We start from the raw sequence: 22,925 nt of genomic DNA, 5'->3' as shown, positions 1-22,925 counted from the left end.
GTACTGTGGCTCACACTTGTGCTTTCAGCACTTGGGAGTCTGAAGCAGAAGGACTGTCTCAAATTCAAGGCTGACACGGGCAACAAAGTGAAACCTTGTCTTAAGATTTTTTTTTCAACTTTATTCATTGACTGTGGCTTCCTCTAAGCTTTGTGGATTCCCTTGAGATCCTTGCTGGGGCATGGAATCCTATACCCCAAGGAAAGAATGCAGGCCAGGGAATTTATGCAGTTTATATTCGTGTCTTCTTGATCAACAGCCCTGAAGATGTAATCCCGAGTGCACTGTACTGGTCCTGTCAATATTTGCTAGGGGTGTGTGGTGTGGGTGGTGTGTCTGTGTGTGTGTGTGTGTGTGTGTGTGTGTGTGTGTGTGTGTGTGTACATCTGCACAGAAATGTAGGGCAGAGGCCAACCTAGAGCATTGTTCCTTAGGTCCTCAGGTACTTTCTACCTTGTTTTTTGAGACAGGATCTCTCACTGGCCTGGAGTTCACCACCTGGGGTAGGTGGGCTGGCCAGTGAGCTCTGTCTCCATTGTGCTAGGACTATTGTAGGTGCTGGGGATTGAATTCAGGTTTTCATGTTTGCATGGGAGGCATTTTTATCAGCTGAGCCTTAGCCCTGCTAGGCAATTCCTTTATTATCTCTGTTTATCTTCAATCAATTATAGTAATTGTGCATGTTAACGTGTACACTGTAACATTGCAAAGCATGGGCACACTGTGCAATGACTGGCTCGGGATCATTGGCCTGTTACCTCAGATATTATCATTTCTTTATGTTAGGAATTGTCTGTTAACTTTCCTGTTGCTGTGATAGAACACCATGACACAATGCAGCTTATGGAAGGAAAGGCTTATCAGGGGTTTACAGTCCTGAGGGATATAGGCCCATCACCGTCATGGTAGGGAGCATGGCAACGGGTAGGCCTGGCTCAGGAACAGCAGCTGAGAACTCACATCTTGCTTTGCAAGCAGGAGGACAAGAGAGTGCCCTGGGGATGCTGGGGGGGGGCTTTTAAAGCCACAAAGCCCCCCCTCCACTCACTTCCTAATCCATACTTCCTAATCCTTCCCAAGCAGTTCTACTGACGGGGACCAAGTATGTAAACATATAACCCTCTGGGAGACATTCTCATTTAAACCACCACAGGAATGTTTGAGATCCCTTCTGCTAGCCAACTGTTATCAACCACAGATGCCTCCTATGGATCCATAGGCCTGAACCCATTGGCCAGTCCCCTTCCCCCTGCTTCCTTGCACCCTTCCTTGGCTTTGATAACAGCTCTCCTCTATGAGGCCAACTTTTTGCTCTTACACATAAATGAGAACATGTGTCACTTATCTGTGCCCAGCTACTTCACTTAACACCAAGTCCAATTATTTTTGTTTTGTTTTGAGATGATGTCTCACTTTGCAGCTTGGGTGATCCTGGAACTCTTTGTGTAGCCTCCAATTCAACTGAGGCTACATGTATGCATCACACAACTGGGCTATAAGGTACTTCTTATTTATCAGGCCCAACACATCTTCTAGGCAGGTTGTGCTGGGATGTAATCCTGGCCATCAGTCTAGTAGCCAAGAGAAGAAGAAGAAGGGGGGCTCTTGAAGGGGCCCCCTGTTGCTTGTCAGAGAGCCACCTCTGCAGGTCTTCTTGCATGAGGAAATATTGGACATTACTCCAACCTCGAGTTCTGCAGAGCTGAATCTCTGAGGGATTTCCTACCCCAGACACTTCCTTCCCATGAGTCAAGCTCTTAGGATTTCTAAGCAGGATTCGATATAGCAGACTTGCCTTGACTAGGCACCTACTCATTTTCTAGATCTCAGTCCTGTGTTTGCTGCTCAGTGGGGACCACTCTTCATGGAGTTGATAGGGGCCTCTTTATGAGCTAATGGAGTGATCTCGGCTCTGCACTCAGCTTTTAGGTCTCTGCATTCCTTGTTTCCACACAGGATGTCGATGACCTGCCCACCACTCCTCTGTCCTTCCTTCCTTCCTTCCTTCCTTCCTTCCTTCCTTCCTTCTTTCTTCTTTCTCTGTGCAGCCCTGGAACTCAGCCTATAGACCAGGCTGGCGTTGAATTCAGGGGTCTGTCTGCCCCTCCCCCACCCCCAGTGCTGGGATTAAAGGCATGTCTCACTAGATCCTGCTATTTTTATTAATTTATTAATTTTATTATTTTATGTGTGTAAGTGTTCTGCCTTGCATGTCTGTCTGTGCGCCAAGTGCCTATGGAGTGCCTATGGAGATCAGAAGGTGTTAAATCCCCTGGGACTAGAGTTAAATCACGAGCCTCCCAGTGGGTGCTGGAATTAAAACCCAGATCCTCTGCAAGAGCAACAAGTGCTCTTAACCACTGAATAAACTCTCCAGCGCCCTCCATTGTCCTTTTAAGCACCGTTTCTCTATCTTGCAAAGCCTTCCTCTCCCAAGACACCACTATGGAGTATCAGGCAGTCTCTGTACCCACATCCTTTCTGGCCACATAAGGAATTATCAGTCCTATTGGGGTCCCTCTCTCTGAGATGCAGACTGTGAAGGAAACAGACATGTAGATAAGTGGAGGCAACACTTGAGAAAGACAGAGCAGAGGGAAGTCTGATGGGGAAAAGAAGTCTTGTCTCTGTTCTTTTGCTTCCAAAATCCCTTTTTAAGCTTTTGTGTAGTTTACATGGAAGTTCGTAACACTACTGCTAGCTGCCTGGGTTCTGCCACAGACTAGTCTTGGGAAGGCAGTTCGAGGCGGTGAGAGGGCAGAATCCTAACCCTAGAACTCTCGAGGGCTGCAGGCCGTCTTGGGAGTGCCAAGTCCAACCCCCAAGAGCTCGAGATGGCTAGCATATGGAAGCTGCTCCAATGCAGCTGTTGCGGCAGGTTCCCTGCTTCCTCTGGGAACCTCAGGGTGTGGGGTTATCCCACTCCTGACACCATTCTGTAACAATAAGTCTTTACTCCATCCACCAGAGCCCCACCACCATGTGGGTGCTTTCCGCCAGGCCACCGAGTTCTGCCCGCCACCACATTAAGGTCCCAAGTAACACAGAGAGACTTATATTAGGTACAATACTGCTGGCCAATCCCTAGGATTTCTTACTTGCTAGCTCAGTCTTAATTTATCAACCATAAAGACTTATCTTATGGAGGATGCCTTCCTGGCACCCTCTCTTGCCAGCGGATCACATGGTGACTCCAGAGCAGAGACCAGGAAGAAGAGAAAAGGGAAAAGGGGATGACTTCCTTCTTGCCCTTGCTTATATATGAGTCTCCCTGCTATGTCACTTCCTGCCTAGCTCACCACTTCTTTACTACATTTCCCAGAATCCTCCTTGATTCCTAGTCCCACCTAACTTGCTGCCTCATTGGCCAAACAGTACTTTATTTATCATCCAATAAGACAAATGCATACATAGAAGCACTTCCCCTGCTGGGCTGTGGTGGCACACACCTTTAATCCCAGCACTCAGGAGGCAGAGGCAGGTGGATCTCTGTGAGTTCGAGACCAGCCTGGTCTACAGAGCTAGTTCCAGGACAGCCTCCAAAGCAATACAGAGAAACCCTGTCTCGAAAAAACAACAACAAAAAACAAAAAACAAACAAACAAAAAAAAGAAGCACTTCCCCCATCATCTCCTCTTTTCTGTCTAAATAAAAAGATGGGTAACTTATCTTTTAGAATAGCTGAAGAAAACTATAACCATAACTGTTTTCAACTCCATCAAAGACCACAGAAGGATAATATATAAACTCTAGAATTGACAGAGACATCCTTCTTGTGACATCAAATAAGTGGGGCACAATTAATGCATACCGCAAAGAAGTCAGAGCAAGTTTGACAGATTTTTTAATAGGAAAGTACTCACGCAACGAGTCAGTCCTCTAAACCAGGCAAACCATGGAACAGAGAGAGCCGCCTGCATGTGACCCTCATATTTAAGGTCTTGCTACGTCACTGACCACTAGTGTGTGTGGTCTTCGTCACCTGTGCCAGTCCCCAAGAGGGCATGGCTAACATTTCCCCTACAGAAGTCAGACAAGGAAGCAGGCCCTACACCTGCAGAGGCAACAGGAAGCAGGGCAAAGGGCACTGGCTATGAAGTGCTTCCCACAGAAGCCCTGTCCAGGCCTCTGAGGTTCCACAGGGTGCACAGTAGTTGTGGGTCTTGAATCATCATGGGCATCCATTCAACAACTGTCTGTATCCCTCAGGCACACTCCATCTTCTGGGAAAAAGCCTTAGTTGTTGACTATCTCTAGGCTTCTGTAAAGAAACAAGTATTAAACAATTCCAAGAGGCAGATTCACCCTGACCCCAAATGACCCACAGAGTGATGGCCACAGAGCACCATTTGAAGTATCCGCAATGGTAGCCACGATGGACTGGACCCTCAGCGCCTTCCTGCCAGAAGCTGCTTATGTCAGACTGGCTATCTTGGGAGTCTGTAGAGCAGACTAGGCCACAGTGGGGTAGGAATGTATGAACAAATGTAGGGAGACACCCTGGCCCTGCCCCAGGCAACCCGGACAGGTGCCAAGTGGACCCGGGATTCGCCCTTGAGGGCAGGGTGAAGGGAAGTGTGTGGGGGGTGACGTAAGGGAAGGTTCTTAAGGGCTGCATGTAGAGACCCTGGCCCCTTCTCTCTGGCCGCCCTAGCTTGCTTCCTGTGAGCTCGCTCTGGCTTGCGTTTTGCTCTGGTGTTTACCTGAATAAAGAAGTCTTACCATCACGGACTACAGTTCATCTTTGGGCGCACGTGGTAACCCTTAACAAACAAAGACCAATTCACTGAGAATCTACTTCCTCCAGTTTGGCCTTACCTCCTGAAGGCTCTGAAGTCTCCTAAAATGACAGTCAGTCAGGGGCCATGCGTTCAAATACAAAAGCCTTACACCCCACAACACATACATATCCTGAAGGGGATACCTTGGCAGGTCCAAGTCCACTGTTCTGAGCTGTCCAGTCTCGTTTTGGTAATGACTCTGCCTTGAGTGTCTATCTTGGTATGCTGTCTTCACTGATATTCCTCTATGAGCTTAGAAATGGACTCAGTGTGTTTGTGTGTGGTGAAGCTGTTCCTCTCCATTCTTTCATACAGAATGTCTATCTGACTTTTCATAGTCTATTACATGGGATGACCTGGGGAAAGAGGTTGTGGCTATTTCCTGTCTTGGCTCTGTCTCGAGGAGAGAAAAGCAAGAAAAACATCCATAGTTAACCAAGACACACCAGTAAATTTTGCTAAGAGTAATGTTTTTAGAAGCAGTGGGTTTTTTTGTTTTTGTTTTTTTTTGTTTTGTTTTGTTTTGGAGACAGGGTTTCTCTGTGTAGCTCTGGCTGTCTTAGAATTCAATTTGTAGACCAGGCTAGCCTTGAACTCAGAGATCTATCTGCCTCTGCCTCCCAAGTGCTGGGACTAAAGGCATAGAAGCAGTGTCTTAGAAAAGGGCACTTAGTCCTTTCTGGGCACAAGTTAAGAAAGCAGGACGTAGGAAGGAGTGGGAGGCAGCTGGTGTTAATGAGCTGGGTGTGAGCAGAGGGTTTTAGATCTCCTTTAATTCTCACTGTGGCACTAGAGAGGAGCACTTTTCCTCTCTCTCTTCCTCCCTGCCTCCCTCCCTCCCTTTCTCTCTTCAGAAACAGGTTTTTTTTTTTTTTTTTTTTGATTTTCAAGACAGGGTTTCTCTGTGTAGCTTTGGAGGCTGTCCTGGCACTCACTCTGTAGACCAGGCTGGTCTCAAACTCACAGAGATGCACCTGCCTCTGCCTCCGGAGTGCTGGAATTAAAGGCGTGCGCCACCACTGCCCTGCTCTAGAGTCATTTTTTAAAATTACATTAATTATGTACCACAGCACTCCATGAAGATAAGAGGACAACTAGTGGGAATTGGTTCTCTCCACCATTTGGGTCCTTGGGATTGAATTCCGGCTGCCACATTTGAAGGCAAGCCCGTTTACCAGATGAGTCACCTCACCAGCATTTCTGGAATCATAATCATTAAAAAAATAATGTTACAAATCCAGTTTGCCTTCTCCTGCCACTTGGGTCTAACAAGAAAAGCAGCTTCTCCTTCTAGCAGAGTTTTCAGACTATTAAGTTTGACCCAAGAAACAGGGTAGAAAGGGGAGCAGTTTAATACCAGTCATCCTACAGGGCCCTGAAGAGCATCTCTTTGGTTTAAGAGAAGAAATTTGGTACAACTGACTACCAGAGATTTGAAATTGAGACGTATCCTAAGGTCTGTGCCATGGGATATTGAATATCTCCCAAAGAAAGGCCCATTTTGTTAAAGGCTTGGTCCTCAAAGTTGCAATATAGCAGTGCTTCCCAACCTGTGGGTCTAGATCCTTGGGATGTCAAATGACAGAAAGCTGATTAACAGTGTGGGAAAAAAAATAACTTTTCCAGTAACAGTTTTATTACTGTACAATTCATAGGCATACAATTCACTTATTTAAATAGTTTACTAAATAGTTCTTAGTAGATGTGCAGTTCTGCAGCCATTACTACAATTTTAGAACATTTCATCACCCCAAAAGAAATCCTAACCCTTTTACTGGCTACTCATTTCCCACTCAGCCTTAGCAGCTGCTGGTCTCTTTTAATCTACTTTTCTCTTTTTATAGATTTGCCTCTTTTAGACATTTCCCACTGATAAAATCACACAATTCATTCTTTTGAGACAGGCATCTTTCATTTAGTGTATTTTTAATGTTTATCAGCATATTCCTTTTATGGCTGAACACTATTCCATTTCATAAATATGCTTTTTGTTTGCTTTTCTTTTTTTTGAGACAGGGTCTTATTATGTAGCCCTGGCTTGCCTGGAGCTTCCTATGTAAACCAGGCTATCCTAAAACTCAGAGATTTGACTGCCTCTGCCCCCACTCCCACCCCCAGTATTGGGAAGGTGAATACTATCATGCCCAGCATTATTGGCCTTATTTTTTTTAATTAAGTATATATGTGAGGGGAAGTATGTGCATGAGTAAGTTGCCCTTGAGGTCAGAAGAGAGTGTCAAAGTCTCCATAACAGAGGTGCAAGCGGTCGTGAGTTGATAAGGGAGCTAGGAAATGAACTTGGGTTTTCTGCAAGGGTGCTATGTACTCTTAACCTCAGAACCATTTCTCCAGTCCCTTTTGTTTTCATTCCAGAGGGTCTCAAGTACCCAGCTAACTTTGAACTTGCTGTGAAGATTGGCCTTGAGTTCCTGATACTTTTGACTCCCTTCACCTTTCAAGTGCTAGAGTTACAGGTGTTTGCTGCCATCCCTGGCAGCCTTTTTCTGGTTTTTCGAGACAGGGTTTCTCTGTGTAGCTTTGGAGCCTATCCTGGCACTTGCTCTGGAGACCAGGCTGGCCTCGAACTCATAGAGATCTGCCTGCCTCTGCCTCCCGAGTGCTGGGATTAAAGGCGTGCGCCACCAATGTCCTGCAACTTGCTTGTATTTTAAAACTATTTTTTCTGTAGAAAGGCTATATGTACAGATATAAAGAAAATAAAAATCATTCATGATTCTACTATCTAAAGGTAGCCACTATTAACACAAGTGTCTTAAAAGAAATGGCTTAAAGGTTAAGAACACCAATTGGGCTTCCAGAGGATCTGGGTTCAATTCCCAGGACTCCTATGGAGACTCACAACTAATACCTGCTCTGGGAAAGATTTTTTTTTGTTTGATTTTTTTTTTTTTGAGACAAGGTTTCTATGTGTAGCCTTGACTGTCTTGGAATTCATTCAGTAGACCAGGCTGGCCTTGAACTCACAGAGATCCATCTGCCTCTGCCTTCTGAGTGCTGGGATTAAAAATGTGTGTCACTACCTTGGGGATGGGGGAGTAACTGCTTCCTGCTCAGAGAGGAGCCAACTTGATGAACCAATGTTTCAATGGGGTTACTTAGAGGAGCTTAAATGACTCAAAGTCAGCTGTCACCAAAGACCCCTGCATGTGTGACAACTTGGAAAGTTGGAAACCTAGAGCACACTGTTGTGGCACATTCCTTTACACTGTGTGAAGATGTGTCCCTGTGGTTGGTTTAATAAAGAGCTAGGCAGGAGGTACAGGTGGGACTTCTGGAGAGAGCACTCTGGGAAAAGGAAGAGGCAGAATCGCCAGTAAGAAGGCCGGTACAGAGTAAAGGTAACTGAGCCAAGTGGAAGAATGTAGATTAAAAGATATGGGTTAATTTAACTTATAAAAGCTAATGGGAGGCAGAGGCAGGTGGATCTCTGTGAGTTCAAGGCCAGCCTAGTCTACAGACTGAGTTCTAGGACAGCAAGGACTGTTTCACAGAGAAACCTGTCTGAAAAAACAAAACAACAAAAACAAAAGAGAGCTAATGGAATAAGCCTAAACTAAGGCCAAGCTTTCCTAATTAGTAATAAGTCTCCATGTTATTTTGTGTGAGCTGGCAGCCCAAAGAAAAATCCATCTACAGCACACCATCATCTGCAGGCAACTCAACAGGTTGTAGAGCCCTTTCCAAGTGGCTCAGTTGGTTTGAGCCTCTTCCAAGTAGCTCAGCCGTCTTTGTCTCTTCTATTTGGTTCAGCAGGTCTCTTCTTCCAGGCTGCTTTGGCTAGTCTGTTCCTGCTGGACTTATCTCTGCTTCTTCCAGGTGACTCTCAGAAGTCTTTACTCTACTCTTTACACTCTTAGGGGAGAGAATGTCTAGTGCATCTAGTCAGTTTCAGGGACTTCCTGAAACTTTTTGTTGTTGTTGTTGTGTCTAAGACCGTTTCTCTGTGTAGCCTTGGCTGTCCTGGAACTAGCTCTATAGACCAGGCTGTCCTTGAGCTCACAGAGATCCGCCTGCCTCTGCCTCCCTAGTGGGCCACCACCACTCAGCTCTGAAACTATTTTGAGTTGTTAACTTCCTTAAGGTGTTTTCTTGCAGTATTTCATCTCCCTATAGAATATCCTGTTGTTTTACTTCTCTGAAGACATCTTAAGACATTTTCCGCTAAAATGGAAGGTTTTAACCTCAGGAAACTGCTACACAACATGGAGTGTTGGGATTAAAGCAGTACACCATCAAGTCCAACAAGCTCCAGCATGTGAGCATATATGTGCATATGTATGTGTATGTTAAAGAAAACAAGATAATTTACAAAATCATGTCATTTAAGTTGGAATGCACAATTAAAGGCAATTTATCCTATGGTTCATGTTCTATTAGTAGAATGGTGGTGTCCCCTTCAAAACTCATATTGAAATTTAGTCCCTCATGCAATGCTATTAAGCTCTGGCCCGAGAATGAGGTTGGCACCCTTACAGAGTTCAGTATTGAAGGAGCACTCTTGTTCTTCTGTCTTGGGACAGCACATCCTTCACCCCAAGAGATGTAACAGGAAGATGGGCACACCAATATTAGCACAACCACCTTGCCGTTTCCAGAATCCAGAACCGTGAGAAATAAATCTGTTGTTTAGAAATTACTAAGTCACAAGATACTTTGTCATAGCATCAATTAAATGGATTAAGCTTAACCTCATTTTCAAATCGATGAACACACCCAAGCCCCAAGAAGGCCCAGTTTATTCCACGAGTTAGACAGGCTGGTCAGAATGTGTTCAGTAAGTTCAGGAGGGGTCCGATGAACTCATAAGGCAAGGTTACTTTGTTTAAACTGGCCTTTGCTTTCTGCCCACCTCCTCACCCTCTTCCTCTTCCCAAGTCTTCTTTTTCCTCGCCTCTTGAGAGGTGGATTCCCTCCTGCCCCTCCCTCCACCCCACATTCTGTGGTTGATACAATCTTAGGTGGTAGCAGTAGCAGCTAACCTAACCGCGGGTAAAGGAGCCGTTATAAGGTCTTTCCACTTATTAAGACAAATGTTTTTGCCCTGCATTTTACAGCTGAGAATTTGAACCGCAAGAATTAAGCTTGCCTGGAATGATACAAACAGCAGCCCGAGTTCCACCCTCAACTTCCACAGCCAGTAGAGCAGTCGGTCACCTGCTGCCCTTTGCCTGACCTAGAAGACATCCTCTATTGCTTCTCCAGGGTTCTCGTCTTCTCTTTCTCCAGCCTGCGTCTCACTTTTTTTGCTTCTAGAACATAAATGAAAACCTTCCATTCCTACTACTTAAAAGCCCACTCTATTGCTCCCACCAAGTCCAACTTGGCCTGGGCAGGCCTGTCTAGATCTGTTCTCACCTCACTGCACCATCTTTTAACTTTTGAGTTCTTGGATGCTTCACTGCTAGATTCTCCGACCAGCCCCTCCTCATAAAGTCTTGGAGAAAAGACCCGGGAAGTCGGCCACGCTTGTTAAAGGAATTGTGGAAAAGCAACCGTGGTTTAATAATACTGTAAAGTGTTGCAGACGGGAACTGTGAAATCTTCCCCGGGGCTTCTTTCGGTACGGGAGGGAGGAATTCTCATCCAGTTTCATTACACTTGGCTGGTGTCACTTGTATCTTCACCAAGCATCCTTAGTCACTGTGAGGCTCCCAGCTCCCTACCGGTCTCGGGTGGAACGCAGTACAGAAAGAACGCAGGACAGACACTTCGCCAGCCGTCGGCGGCCTACACCAACTTGGTGACCTCTCAAGGTCTCGCTGCTCGCCCCGGCCGCTCGCTCGCAGCTCAGGTTCCGGCCAGGACCCCGCGTCCGTGACCCGCGGGCGAAGCGGGCGGACGCCGGGCGGCCTGGGCACTTGGAGACCGGGGTGAAGGGAGGGACGGAGGCGCCTGGGAAGCGCGGCTCGGGGGAGCCGGGCACTCGTTACTTCGGGCAGAGCCCCTCGGTGCCCGCTTTGCACCCGGGAGCCCGGGTCCGGTCCGCCGCGCCACCCGCCCGGGCCTCCCTCCCGCTCCCCTCAGGAAACAAACAGCCTGCAGTTCCCGCAGCCGCAGCGCGGGCCGCGCGCCGGAGCGAGCGCGGGCGAGGGGTGGCGCGGGCGAGCGGGCGGCGAGCGGGCGAGCGGATCGGGGCTGGCGCCCCGCCCGCGCTCGGCCCTGCCGGGCCTGCCGGCGCGGCCTCCCCTGCCCTCCGTCAGGCCGGGTCCTGGCGGTGCGGCCCCGGAGGCCCCCTCCGGGCAGGCTCGGGCGGAGCCGGGCGGCCTGGCGGGAGCAGGCGCCGCGGGCCGCGAGCTCCTCATTCGAACCTCCCTCGCAGACAGTCTCCGCCCCACAATGCACCGGGGCGGGCAGCCTTTGAAAAAGCGGCGCGGCTCGTTCAAGATGGCGGAGCTCGACCAGTTGCCTGACGAGAGTAAGTAGCGTCTCGGAGCAGCCCTCCTTCCCGCCGGCTGCCCGTCCCGGGCTCGCACCGGCCGCGTCCGGTCGCCGGGCGGGTGGGACGGCCGCCAGCCCACCGCGCTCCCCGGCCTTCCTACTCAGGCGCTGCCGCCGCGTCGCCGCCTTTGTTATGGTGTCTGTGTGTCTGTTTCTGGGCTTGTGTGAGCGCCAGCGCCGGAAACCGAAAGCCCGGGAGTCCAGCCTGTCCTGACGGAGTCGGCGGCTGCTCTCCCGGAGCGACTGCGGTCCCCGGCTGAGGTGGGCGAAGAGCGGCCCCCGGTTGCGGGCGCCGTCCTCACTGCCCGCCCGGTTATGTAACTCGCCGGCGGGCCGGGGGCCGGGAGGGCTCGGGCTGGGCACCTGGGACTCAGCCCCTCCTCGTGCCCGGGCCTCTGCTCCGATCCTGTGTGTGACAGCTCCTGCTTCTGCTGGCACTTGTGCTCGCCCCCCCCCGCCCCCTCCCCCGTGTCCATCCTGGAAGTGTTTCCTTCCGTGTCACACTGGGCTGGCCCCTTCCCTTGGGACTACAGGTGGCCGTGGACCTTTCCGGAGATGATCCAGCTTGGCTACAGTGTTGAGGTAGCTCCCTTCCCACACTTGCTTCTTAGTGGATGTGCCTTCAGAAGATGGGGTGTCTTTACACAAGGGTGTGAGCACCGCGGCCGGCGTACGTGGATGTCACTCAGCCCGACACCCACTCCTGTGCATTGCCCTACTTAACCTTCTTTACTCACTCAACCTCTTAATAAGACAGGATGTTCACCTGTACGCAGTCAGGAAAAGCACCGATTCTGCAACCCAGGGTCAAGGCAACAATTTTGTAATTCTCATATTGCACAAACTATTAAAAAAAAGACATTTTTAATTGCAAAATGGTCTTGAATCAGCACGCACTATGTGGCGTGTATTTGTAGCACTTGGTCAGAGTATACAACAAAAGATTCTCGGGCCGGTGTGGTGCGTACACCTTTAATCCCAGCACTCTGGAGGCAGAAGCAGGTGGATCTCCAAGTTCGAGGCCAGCCTGGTTTACAGAGCAAGTTCCAGGGCAGCCAGGGATACACAGAGAAACCCTTCTCGGAAAAACAAACAAACCCCAGCAGTCTGTGTTTAGAACGACTGTATTATTTCTATGACATAGGAGTATTTTGTTTTTAACCATTTGGAGTTGCCTAACAGGAAGTCAGGACAGGCCCAGTTTATTCCAAAGTTTATTTAAACAAAGTAACCTTGCCTTATGAGTTCATCAGACCCCTCCTGAACTTACTGAACACATTCTGACCAGCCTGTTTTAACTCGTGGAATAAACTGGGCCTGACCCTGTCTCAGAAGCCCCATCTCTGTTCGCTGTGTCTGTGCACAAGGCAGACACACCTGTAAGGGAGAGATTCAAGGTACTCCTAATCCTGTTTTTTTGTTTTGTTTGAGGTCATTCCTTTGTATATTGTTGTCAAAAGTTGAGGTTGCCAAGCTGATGACTTGTATTCAAAGTGCATGTGTGTTAGCTTTGGTTTAGATCAGTGCTGAGTGTCAAAAGAACTTTCTCAGTGATGGAATGTTCACTTTTCTGGTGTCCCGTAGGGTAGCCATTGGTCACATATGGCTGTGGAGCACTCCGAATGTGGCTAGAATGGCTGAGGTGCTGGGTTTTTTATTTTTACTTAGTCTTGACTTATATACCTGGTGATTACTGTACTGTATACACAATCTATGAGTTTTATTGTTATTGTTTGGAGAATTTGGCTGATGGTTACTTAGGATGCTTGCAAATAAAGATAAGCTTAATAAGCAGAATGTCACCTCCCGTCGGAACAAATTTTTCTAAGCTGGGCCCAGTGACATGTGTGTTAATCTCAAATGTGTGCTGAGACAAAAGGGTAGCTCCAAGTTGAAGCCAGCCTGGGCTGAAATGTTTCCATCCTCCGTGATGAGTGTTTCCATACCACCATGTGACTTCTCCGGGGCTGTCTCACTTGCAGTCCCATGTTTGTGGGTGTGATTTGGTCAGCAGCCCCCTCTCCCCCAGAGCAGAGCCACTTAAGTTTTTGTCCCATGCCTGCTGTTATGGTTAGCTCTGACAGCTTGATTAGACTGAGAAATGCCAGGAGACTAGTAAATAGTAAAGCACACCTTCAGGAAAAGTCTTCTTACTGTTGTTCTTTGTACAAACTTGAGATTTATATTGAGGTTCAGATATCAGCTACACTGTTTAATTCGCTATATATAACCTAATGGTTTATATTACACATAATGTCTCTGGTACTGGTACTTTGGTTGCGTGCGTGCGTGCGTGCTTGCGTGTGTGTGTGTGTGTGTGTGTGTGTGTGTGTGTGTGTGTGTGTGTGTGTGTGTGTGAGTGCGCGAGCGCCGGAGAGCATGTTTAACTAAACTACAGCTTTGTCAAAAGCAGGAATTGCATATTTGATTTGCTACACAGTAACACAAATAGACATAAAAGACTTGGCTAAAGGGGGGGGGTTGGTGGCGCAGGCCTTTAATCCCAGCACTCGGGAGGCAGAGGCAGGCGGATCTCTGTGAGTTCGAGACCATACTGGTCTACAAGAGCTAGATCCAGGACAGCCTCCAAAGCCACAGAGAAACCCTGTCTCGAAAAACCAAAGAAAAGAAAAAAAGAAACTGAATGTGAAATAATATTATTAATTAGAGCATGTTCTTAGAAGATGAAAGTAATTTCAGTTTGATATGAAAGACACAGTTTGTTTTTTTAAGCCCAGTTTAGTTAAGGGAGTTTTGTAGTATATTAGTTAATAGCACCTATAACATCAATAATAAAAGCTGACATTTCTTGAGTACTTACTGGGACCAGGTGACCTCTCTCTCTCTCTCTCTCTCTCTCTCTCTCTCTCTCTCTCTCTCTCCCCCCTCGATATCTATCTATATCTATATCTATATCCATGCATACATATATATACACACACACTCATTTACTCTTTTGTTGTTTTTGCTTTCTGCTCATTGATCTTTGCTTCAGTTGATGTAAATACGTGATTCTTACATGTGGGAACAATCTTTGCTGGAAGCTTCTATTCTTGAACTGTTGGTGTTTCACACCTGTAGATGTTGCAGCGGGATCCTGAGACTTCAGAGATTGAAAGCTGATCTCAGAGTCCCGCCCTAGCTCATTTCACCTGCAGCAGCTCCTGTCTTGATGAGTGGTTACCTTGTGTATTCCCAGTTACCTTTGGTGCTTCCTTCTCACCTCCATATTTAAACATTTACTCAGTCCTGGAGCTTTTACCTTCTGTATGGTGCAGTTCTTATTCTTACCATCACCTAGCCCAGGTTGTCACCGTTTCAGTAACCTGTTCCTTCCCCGCATATGAAGGCCAGAGGGATCCTTTCAGAGCAGAAATGTCATGCTCCTGTTACCTTGTATTTTAATTCTGAGGCAGGGTCTCCATATATATTATCTCTGGCTGGCCTCACTCAAATTGTAGACCGTGCTGATCTTGAACTTGCAGCAATCCTACTTCTGCTTCCTGGTTGCTAGTATTGCAGGTGTGTGCCATCATTCCCGGCCATCCTCTTGTTGAAAACCATTTAGTGGGTAGCTCTAAGGTCCCGTGTTCATTTTGCACCTCTTGTCATTCCATCTCTAAGTTGATTGGGCTGTTTTCATTCCCTGTGCAGCCACACTGCCCTCCCTCTGGGCCTTTGCATTCGCTCTTCTCTGGGCTGTTCTCCTCTTCTTTAGAATACCATGCTGAGATTTTAAAGTTATTTTTAATGGTATGTATATGTGTGTCTGCATGTGGGTATGTGCACATGTGTGGCATGTGTGTAGAAGCCAGAGGCATTGGATGCCCCGGAGTGGAGTTACAAGCGTTTGTGGGGCTAGGAACCAAACTCCAGTCCTCTGGAAGAGCAGAAAGTGCTCTCAACTGCTGAGCCACTATCTTTCTCCAGCATCCAGTTTAAGATTTTGTAGCTGTTTTTTTTTTTTTTTTTTTTTTTTTGGTCCTCTGTGACAAGTGTGTCTTCTTGAAGTGTTTCCATACCACTGTCTGACTTCTCGGGGGCTGTCTCACTTGTAGTCACATATTTATTAGTGTGATTTTTGGTCAGCAGCCCACCAGGGCAGAGCTATGATAGCTTGATTGGATTGAGAAATGCCTAGATCAGTGAGGCATACCTGTGTACCGTGAGTGTACCTTCAAAACCATTAGACCACGAGGCTCTGACCTTACAAACGGATTCATCTCTGGGGGATTCATATGATAGCATTATTGGAGGTGGGGAAAGGTAGGAGGTGGGGCCCAGGTGGAGAAAGCAGGTCAGCGGGGTCTGCCTGTGGTAGTTATGTGTTACCCTGGCATCTTCCTGTCTTCCTTTCCTCTTCTTCCTGGCCATCACGTCAGCTCTCTGCTTTTCCATATCCTCTGTACATGATGAAGTGAACAAAGAACCTCTGGAACCTTGAGCAAACTATGTCTTCCCAACTCTAAGTTGTTTATTCAGATATTCCTGTCACAGTGATTGAGAATAACTAGGAATACACCTGCACGCCCACCTCTAAGCACAGCCCCTGCTTTCATCATCCTGTTCACCCCACCCCCAGCACAGTGGCCATTTTCTTCATCAGATACTCAATCTAAACTAATTTCTCAGGCCTTTTTTTTTCCTTCTGCTTGGCCCTTCATGGTGTGACCTGCTTTTGGGGTGGATGGGGGTTCCTTTTGATGTTATGGCTAGTGCTTTTCAGATGCTACTTCCTTGGAAGCTTTCCCTAACTCCAGTTTATATTCTTTATAGTAACTGTCACAAAGTATAATTACTGTTTTATGTAGTTATTTGTTGTATGTCTCTCTCCACTAGAATACAAACTCTGAGAGTGGAGGCTTTGATGGTGGCCTTAGCTCTCAAACTGCTTATGCCAAGCATTCAGTAAATACTGGTTGAATGTTGGATAAATGGAACTGGTTAGAGCTGGATTCTAACTTAACCAGATGTTTTTAAATCATTTGGACAGTTGATGTAATGTGAGCCCATCTGAAAATTGGCCACTTGTTGTATACATTGTCCTAAGCACTTTTGTTTATATTTACTTGTTTACTCTCTGTTTTACACATGAAGAAGCAACAGCACAGTGAGTTGAGATACTTTGCTGAAAATAATGTAGCAAGGAAGTGGCAGGGCCAAGGTCTACACAGTAGCCAGCTGCAGTGTTCTAGAACTCAAGCTCTTTTCTTAAGAGATTATTTATTTTCTTGGCAGGGTTTCTCTGTGTAAGCCCTGACTGTCCTGGAACTCAATCCGTAGACCAGGCTGGCCCCGAACTCACAGACAGCCACCTGCCTCTGCCTCCCGAGTGCTGGGATTGAAGTGTGTGTTTGGGATGGTACATGCTGTGAGGGTAGGTGCTTACAGAGACCAGAGGTTTCAGATACCCCTAGAGCTGGGGTCACAGATAAGATTAAGAACTGCTCAACACAGATGTGGGAACTGAACTCTGTTCCTCTGCAAGAGCAGCATAGACTGTTAGCTGCACAGCCATTGTTCCTGTTGTTGCTATACTGCCTCTCAGAACAAGGTAAAAGGAGTAAGTCAGAATCCTCAACCTATGATTCCCACCTTTGTGGAATAGAAATGAATACCCTTGTGACTTCTGCCTTTTTCTCAGAAGCCTGTTCAAATGACCCTTTCAGAGAAGCTAATTCATAAAAATAGTTTGCCCTCCCGCACTCCTCTCTGTCATCTGTTTCACCTTTTCCATAGCTCATCACACCTGGCTTATGCTTGTTTGTTTGTCCCCCTGACTGAAGCAGGAGCTCCAGCAGGCAGGGACTTTGACTTATTTCCTTGCTGTGGCGGCTCTGCGGCCCAAGCAGGAGCTTCCGCGCAGACAGCACGCAGTGTATGCCCATGTTTTCCTGGAATGAGCTGTATTCTCCTTGGTATCTTGGTGACTATCTGTTCTGTCCACCTTACTGTTTCTTGGTTGTATTTTATTTGAAGCTTCCTAGTAGAATTTTTATTTGTTTATTTTGTGTTACTATGGATTGAGCATAATAGGAAAGTACTCAACCCAGCTGTATCCCCAGCCCTTTTAAGAAAATTTTACGGCTTTCTCCCCCTACTCCCTTACCCATAATTAATGGCCTTTGAACATTAAACTGCAGAAAACTTTTCCCTGATGAATCTCCTCCTTCTACCACTCAGAGATCCTGCCTTCTGCCTCCACTGTTAACAGATCCTGAGCTTCTCGCAGTGGGTTACCTGCCACAGATCCCCTAAAGAGCTTGATTAAGAATAGATTCTGTGTGTAGGAGGTACTCCCTGGTTATTCTATTGTAATTTTATCTAGTGACTCCCTCTACATTCATGCTAGTCCTGCTTGGGTGTTCTGAACTCCATTTCCCTGTATAGATCTGTAAGTATGTACATACCTGCATTCTAGACTTTCAGGGACTTATTTTTGGCTATGAGAGTCTCTGGATCATGTTTATTCTCTGTTTTCTCTGTTCTATTACCTCTTCTGATTTTTGTTCTGATAACATGAGTGTTCTTTCTCTTTTCCTCCAGTGCTAGAGCACTTCTGGATGAGGATGCAAAACCACTTCTGTCCTTACTCAGTTTTCTATCAGAATGATTTCCAACGGCTGTCACAATTTCCACAGGCAGGCCAGGTCTCTGCAGTTCTAACTCTGAGTGCCAGGCTACTTATTCCTTTCCTTTCCCAGACAGGGCTAGGCTGTCTGTCCAGGAGCCACCATGGAGCCCAGGCTTGCCTTGAACCCAGGACAGTGCTCTCCCTGCCTTTTCTGTGCTAGGACTTCAGACATGAGCCACTATGCACAGCTCTGCACTTACTTTGCATATCCATCTGTCATGTCAAGCTCAATATTGCTCAAACCAAATGGAACACTTTTATACCTAAACTAAGTTCTTTTCTTTTCCTTTAACTTCAATTATGAAATATATATTGATTTGGGTTTTTTTTTTTGGGGGGGGTTCATTGTTGTTTTTCTGCTTGTTGAGTTTTTGAGATAAGGTCACACTATGTAGCCTTGGGTGGCCTGGAACTCACTTATGTAGACCAGGGTGGCCTGGAACTCACAGAGATACGCCTTTAAATGCATACACCACCATGTCCACCTGATATGTTTTATTTTTAATTTCAGGCTCTTCAGCAAAAGCCCTTGTCAGTTTAAAAGGTAAGAATCATGGATATATATATATATATATATATATATATATATATATATATATATCAATTTGAATATATTCTTCTCTTCCTCCTGTTATATGTGACTCGTTGCATTGACTCAAGTATTGACTTTTCACTGGTAATTTTAAATTTATTTGCTTTTAGAGAATTGATCTTTATTTGCCAGTAATTAAGAAAAAATTCCTAAAATTAGTGCTTAAAGAATATCTTCTTTTGTTTTTGTTTTGAAATGGCTTGGCACTCAATATGTAGACCAGGTTGGCCTAGAACTCACAGAGAACCATCTACTTCTACCTCCTTTCTTAATTAGAGCTGGGGTGGAACTCAGCTGTAGAGTGCTTGCCTAAGCTCTCAGTTCAGTGTCACTGCTGTAAATCACTCTAAACATTCAAGAAACCTGTGCTGAGCTTACATGGATGTTGATAAGAACATTGCATGTTCTCTAAACTGAATGAGATTTTTCTTCGAAAGGAGGAGGTGGTGGTGGCAGCCTGGACCTAAAGGACCTCCTGCCTCAGCCTCCATCTGACTTACATTTTTGTGGTTTTGTTTTTATTTATTTTTGTTGCTTTATTTTTTGAGACATGGTCTCACTATATATAGCCCTGACTGACCTGGAGCTCAGTGTTTAGACCAGACTGGCCTCAAACTTGGCTAATCTTCTTGCCTCTGGCTCTCAAGTACTAGGATTTCAAGAATGCACCACAATAGTTATTTTGTCTTTTGAAAGAAGATCTCATAGCCTAGGTTGGCCTCAAGATCCTTATGTAGCCGAGGCTGCCTCAAGCTTCCTAGTGTTAGAGTTACAGAATACCACCACACCTCCAACTAATATATTTCTTAGGGAAAAAAAATTAGAGAATGTTGGTAAGCAACTATAGAAAATCAAGAAATATATATAATCAGTTTTATTGTATCTATATTTAAACATATGTCTGCATTTAAACATAATTCTTTACAAAAATTAAATTCATTCTCCTTTATATATCTAATCATTTAATTGATAGGACCTTTTTCTGGTTTTTGCACAACACTAAAGACATTTCTTTGAATTAAGAAGAACGGCTGAGTATGGTGGCTCATGCCTGTAACCCCAGCTGTTTTAGAGGCTAAGGCAGGAAGGAGGATTGCTGTGACTTTGAGGTCAATCTGGGATGCAGGAATGTGCTACAACACCACGCCATATTATATTAATTTCCCTATGTCTTATTTCACATATTGAAGCAAAAATCATTTAGAAAAGTCCTTTAGGAAGTGAGGTGTGTAGCCCATGCTGCAGTCTCAGCACTTGGGAAACATAGAGCAAAAGGCTCACTCCAGTTTAACAGACAGCCTTGGCTCCACAGTGAATTCCAGCCACCCTGGGAAGCATAGTGAGAGTATGTCTCAAAACAAAAACAAACAGAATTAGAAAGTTTTTATTCTTTATTCTCCATTGTCCTACTTTCGGTTAGAATTTTATTTAGAAAATATGAAATTGTTCTTAACAGAGTAAACAAATTATTAAAAGCCTAAAGCCCAAACAAAAACCTGTATATTTCATATAGAAATGTAATGCTTTACTGGGTGGTGGTGGCGCACACCTTTAATCCTAGCACTCAGGAGGCAGAGACAGGTGATCTCTGTGAGTTCGAGACCAGCATGGTCTACTGAGCAAGTTTCAGGACAGGTTCTGAAGCTACAGAGAAACCCTGTCTCAAAAACAAACAAACAAACAAAAAACCCAAAGAAATGTACTACTTTAAAGATGCATTGTTTTATCATATTGTTAAAAGGATGGACAGAAAACATACGTGAGGTTTTTGTTGTTGCTTTTTAGTTTAAAAAAAAAAATGTAATTGTGTGGGGCTGGAGAGATGGCTCAGTGGTCAGGAGCACTGCCTGTTCTTCCAGAGGATCCCAGCTCAATTCCCAGCACGAACACGGCAGCTCAGCAGTCTATTGTAATTCCAGGTCTGAAGGATCTAATGGCCTTCTCTGGCCTCTGCAGGTGCCAGGCACAGAAATAGAGGTAGGCAAAACACCATGCACATAATAAGATTTTTAAAAACTGTATTGTGTGAGTGTGGATGTGTGTTACAGAGTGTTTAATGGCAGTCAGGGGACACCTTTCAGGAGTCGCTTGTTTCCCTCCACTGTGGGTTCTAGGGATCAAACTCAGACTGGGGTCATCAGATATCTCTCTCCATTGCCTTTCCCCTAAGCCATTGCTCTGGCCTGAGATGTTTCTTTTGTTTCTAGTAAACTAAATTATTACAGTCACATTGTAACCTTTTCACATTAGTATATACTTCATGTATTTATTTATGTGCATTGGTGTTTTGCTTACATGTAGGTCTGTGTGAGGGTTCCAGATCTCCTTGAACCAGAGTTATACACAGTTGTAAGCTGTCATGTGGGTGCTGAGAATTGAACCTAGGTCCTCTGGAAAAACAGGCAGTGCTCCTGACCACTGAGCCATCTCTCCAGCCCCCCATATATTTAGCACTACTACTAAAGGGTAGTGTTCATGCTGTAATATCCTTTGAGCTAACCTTACATTTTATCAGTATCAATTATTTGTTACAGAGGGAAGCTTATCTAACACATGGAATGAAAAGTATAGTTCTTTACAGAAAACTCCTGTTTGGAAAGGCAGGAATGCAGGCCCTGCTGTAGAAATGGTAAGCAGAGCTTCCCTGGAAGCCGCGGGATCTTCCTAAATTGTGTGGTTGTGCATACAAGTTCACATAGCACAAAAATAGTTTTACAAGGTCCCGTTCCCACAACTGTAGGTATTTTCATTTTAACATGTCATTGAGCAGTATTTGCCTTGCAGAGATCTGCCTACCTCTGGCCCTGGCTCTTGAGTGCTAGGATAGTACTATATATTTTTGGTACTTGGGGTTTTTAGTTCTAAAGATAGCTAACAGTTATCTGACATGTATTATGGATTTTTATTTACAGTTAGAAATTTGATAAACTTTTGACATTAGATCTAGTATAATAGTAAAGCCATACTTTACTATAAAGGCATACTCTTCTCAAGTGATGTAGTGTCTTTGTCTAACTCAGCCCTCTGCAGCAGATAGCATGTAGTAGCCTCTTAATATTAACCAACTTAATTTGAGCTGGAATTCCAAAACATATTTTCCTATCTTCTCTGTGCATGGTTGCCAGTGTGCCACAGAGATGTGGGTTCTAGTTTTGGGTTTATCATCATTGCAGAAATACATATTTAAATAATTTGCTAATTTAAGATGTTGATTTTGGCTTTGTGTGCCTTATTCTACTCACTTATAGTCCTATACACTGATAATCTAGTGTGCTTTCCAGATCTAATTTGCACTTGGAACAAAAATGAGAAACATTCATTAAACTAAAATTCCATCATAGCCTTTCAGAAATTCAAAAAGAAGTCGACTCTTTTCTGATGAAGATGACAGGCAAATAAATACAAAGTCACCAAAAAGAAACCAGAGAGTTGCAATGATCCCACAGGTATGTGTGTGTCGAGGTTTGTTTCCTGTGAAGTATGTGAGTAATTGTACGATGAGATAAAGTTCATATTTATTCTGTTACATTTTGAACAGCATTCTTTAAGTCAGTATTGCTGCTCAGCAATTATTTTTACTAACCTAGAAAATTCAGTGTTTATTGATTTACTTAAACTAGGTAGGAAGCCAGTTGTGATTCTCCAAGCATGAAGGTAGTGGACACTAAGTAAAACAGACTTGGTAATATGGATTTGATCTTTACACCAAAATAAGTGAGAAGGGAAATGTTTAACTTTGTTATGCGAAGTGTGATGCAAAGTTTCCAGAAGAGGAAACAATACAGTATAAAATGGGATTTCCTTTTTGTATTGTTTATTTATTATTTATTATTTTGGGGGAGGGGTGCTGTGGATCAAATCTAGGATGTCTCATATGCTAGGCAAGTACTCTTCCACTGAGTTATTTTATTTTATTTTATTTATCCTATTTTATTTTTGACACTTAAAAAGTTTTGGCTGGTGAGATGCTCAGGGTAAAAACTCTTGTCATCAAGCCAGATAACCTGAGTTCTGTCACTGGAACTCAGGTAGCAGAAGAAGAGAACTGATACCTACCTGCAGGTTGTCCTCTGACAATGTGGCTCACGGGCACGCGTGCACACACTCACACTCACACTCACACTCAGAAAGCAAACGAATGTCATTTTAAAACTCTAAAGTCATAATGGGCCTGTAATAAAGGAATGAAACTTAGCCAAGAAAATATGACCTTTAACACTATGGGGTTTTTCTCAGACTAGCTTTATAACTTCTGATATAACTCCTGTTATTCTTTTATTATTTTCCCTAACATGTTATAAGACAGGATTTTCCATACAATTCTTAGAACTCAGCATTTAGCCTAAGCTGGCCTCAGACTTAATCTTGGTTGTTTCAGACTCCCAAGTACTGGGATTACAGGATTGCTCTACCACAACCAACTTCTTTGTGATGATTATAATGATAAAATATCATGTTC

At 45.1% G+C, this 22,925-nt stretch overlaps 1 protein-coding gene across 6 annotated transcripts in view; it reads left to right on the top strand.

Annotated features, from left to right (window-relative positions):
- The first annotated feature begins 11,042 nt into the window (after nucleotides 1–11,042).
- The window catches only part of Lin9 (lin-9 DREAM MuvB core complex component), a 40,918-nt gene continuing 29,035 nt past the window's right edge, over nucleotides 11,043–22,925 (top strand). The window contains exons 1-4 of one of the 6 annotated variants that reach the window (XM_027418836.2): nucleotides 11,043–11,217; nucleotides 18,386–18,418; nucleotides 21,001–21,095; nucleotides 21,808–21,912. In XM_027418836.2, the coding sequence (XP_027274637.1) occupies nucleotides 11,139–11,217; nucleotides 18,386–18,418; nucleotides 21,001–21,095; nucleotides 21,808–21,912 (312 nt within the window). In that variant the 5' untranslated portion in view covers nucleotides 11,043–11,138. Of the gene's footprint in view, nucleotides 11,218–11,746; nucleotides 11,823–18,385; nucleotides 18,419–18,534; nucleotides 18,551–20,300; nucleotides 20,444–21,000; nucleotides 21,096–21,807; nucleotides 21,913–22,925 lie in introns of those variants that run through there. The other 5 variants (XM_027418837.2, XM_027418841.2, XM_027418842.2 and 2 more) reach the window with 5 other exon arrangements.

This window comes from Cricetulus griseus, chromosome 5 (assembly GCF_003668045.3).
Source record: "Cricetulus griseus strain 17A/GY chromosome 5, alternate assembly CriGri-PICRH-1.0, whole genome shotgun sequence".
In the NCBI taxonomy this organism is placed as follows: Eukaryota; Metazoa; Chordata; class Mammalia; order Rodentia; family Cricetidae; genus Cricetulus; species Cricetulus griseus.
This window is presented reverse-complemented; position numbering and strand designations above follow the sequence as displayed.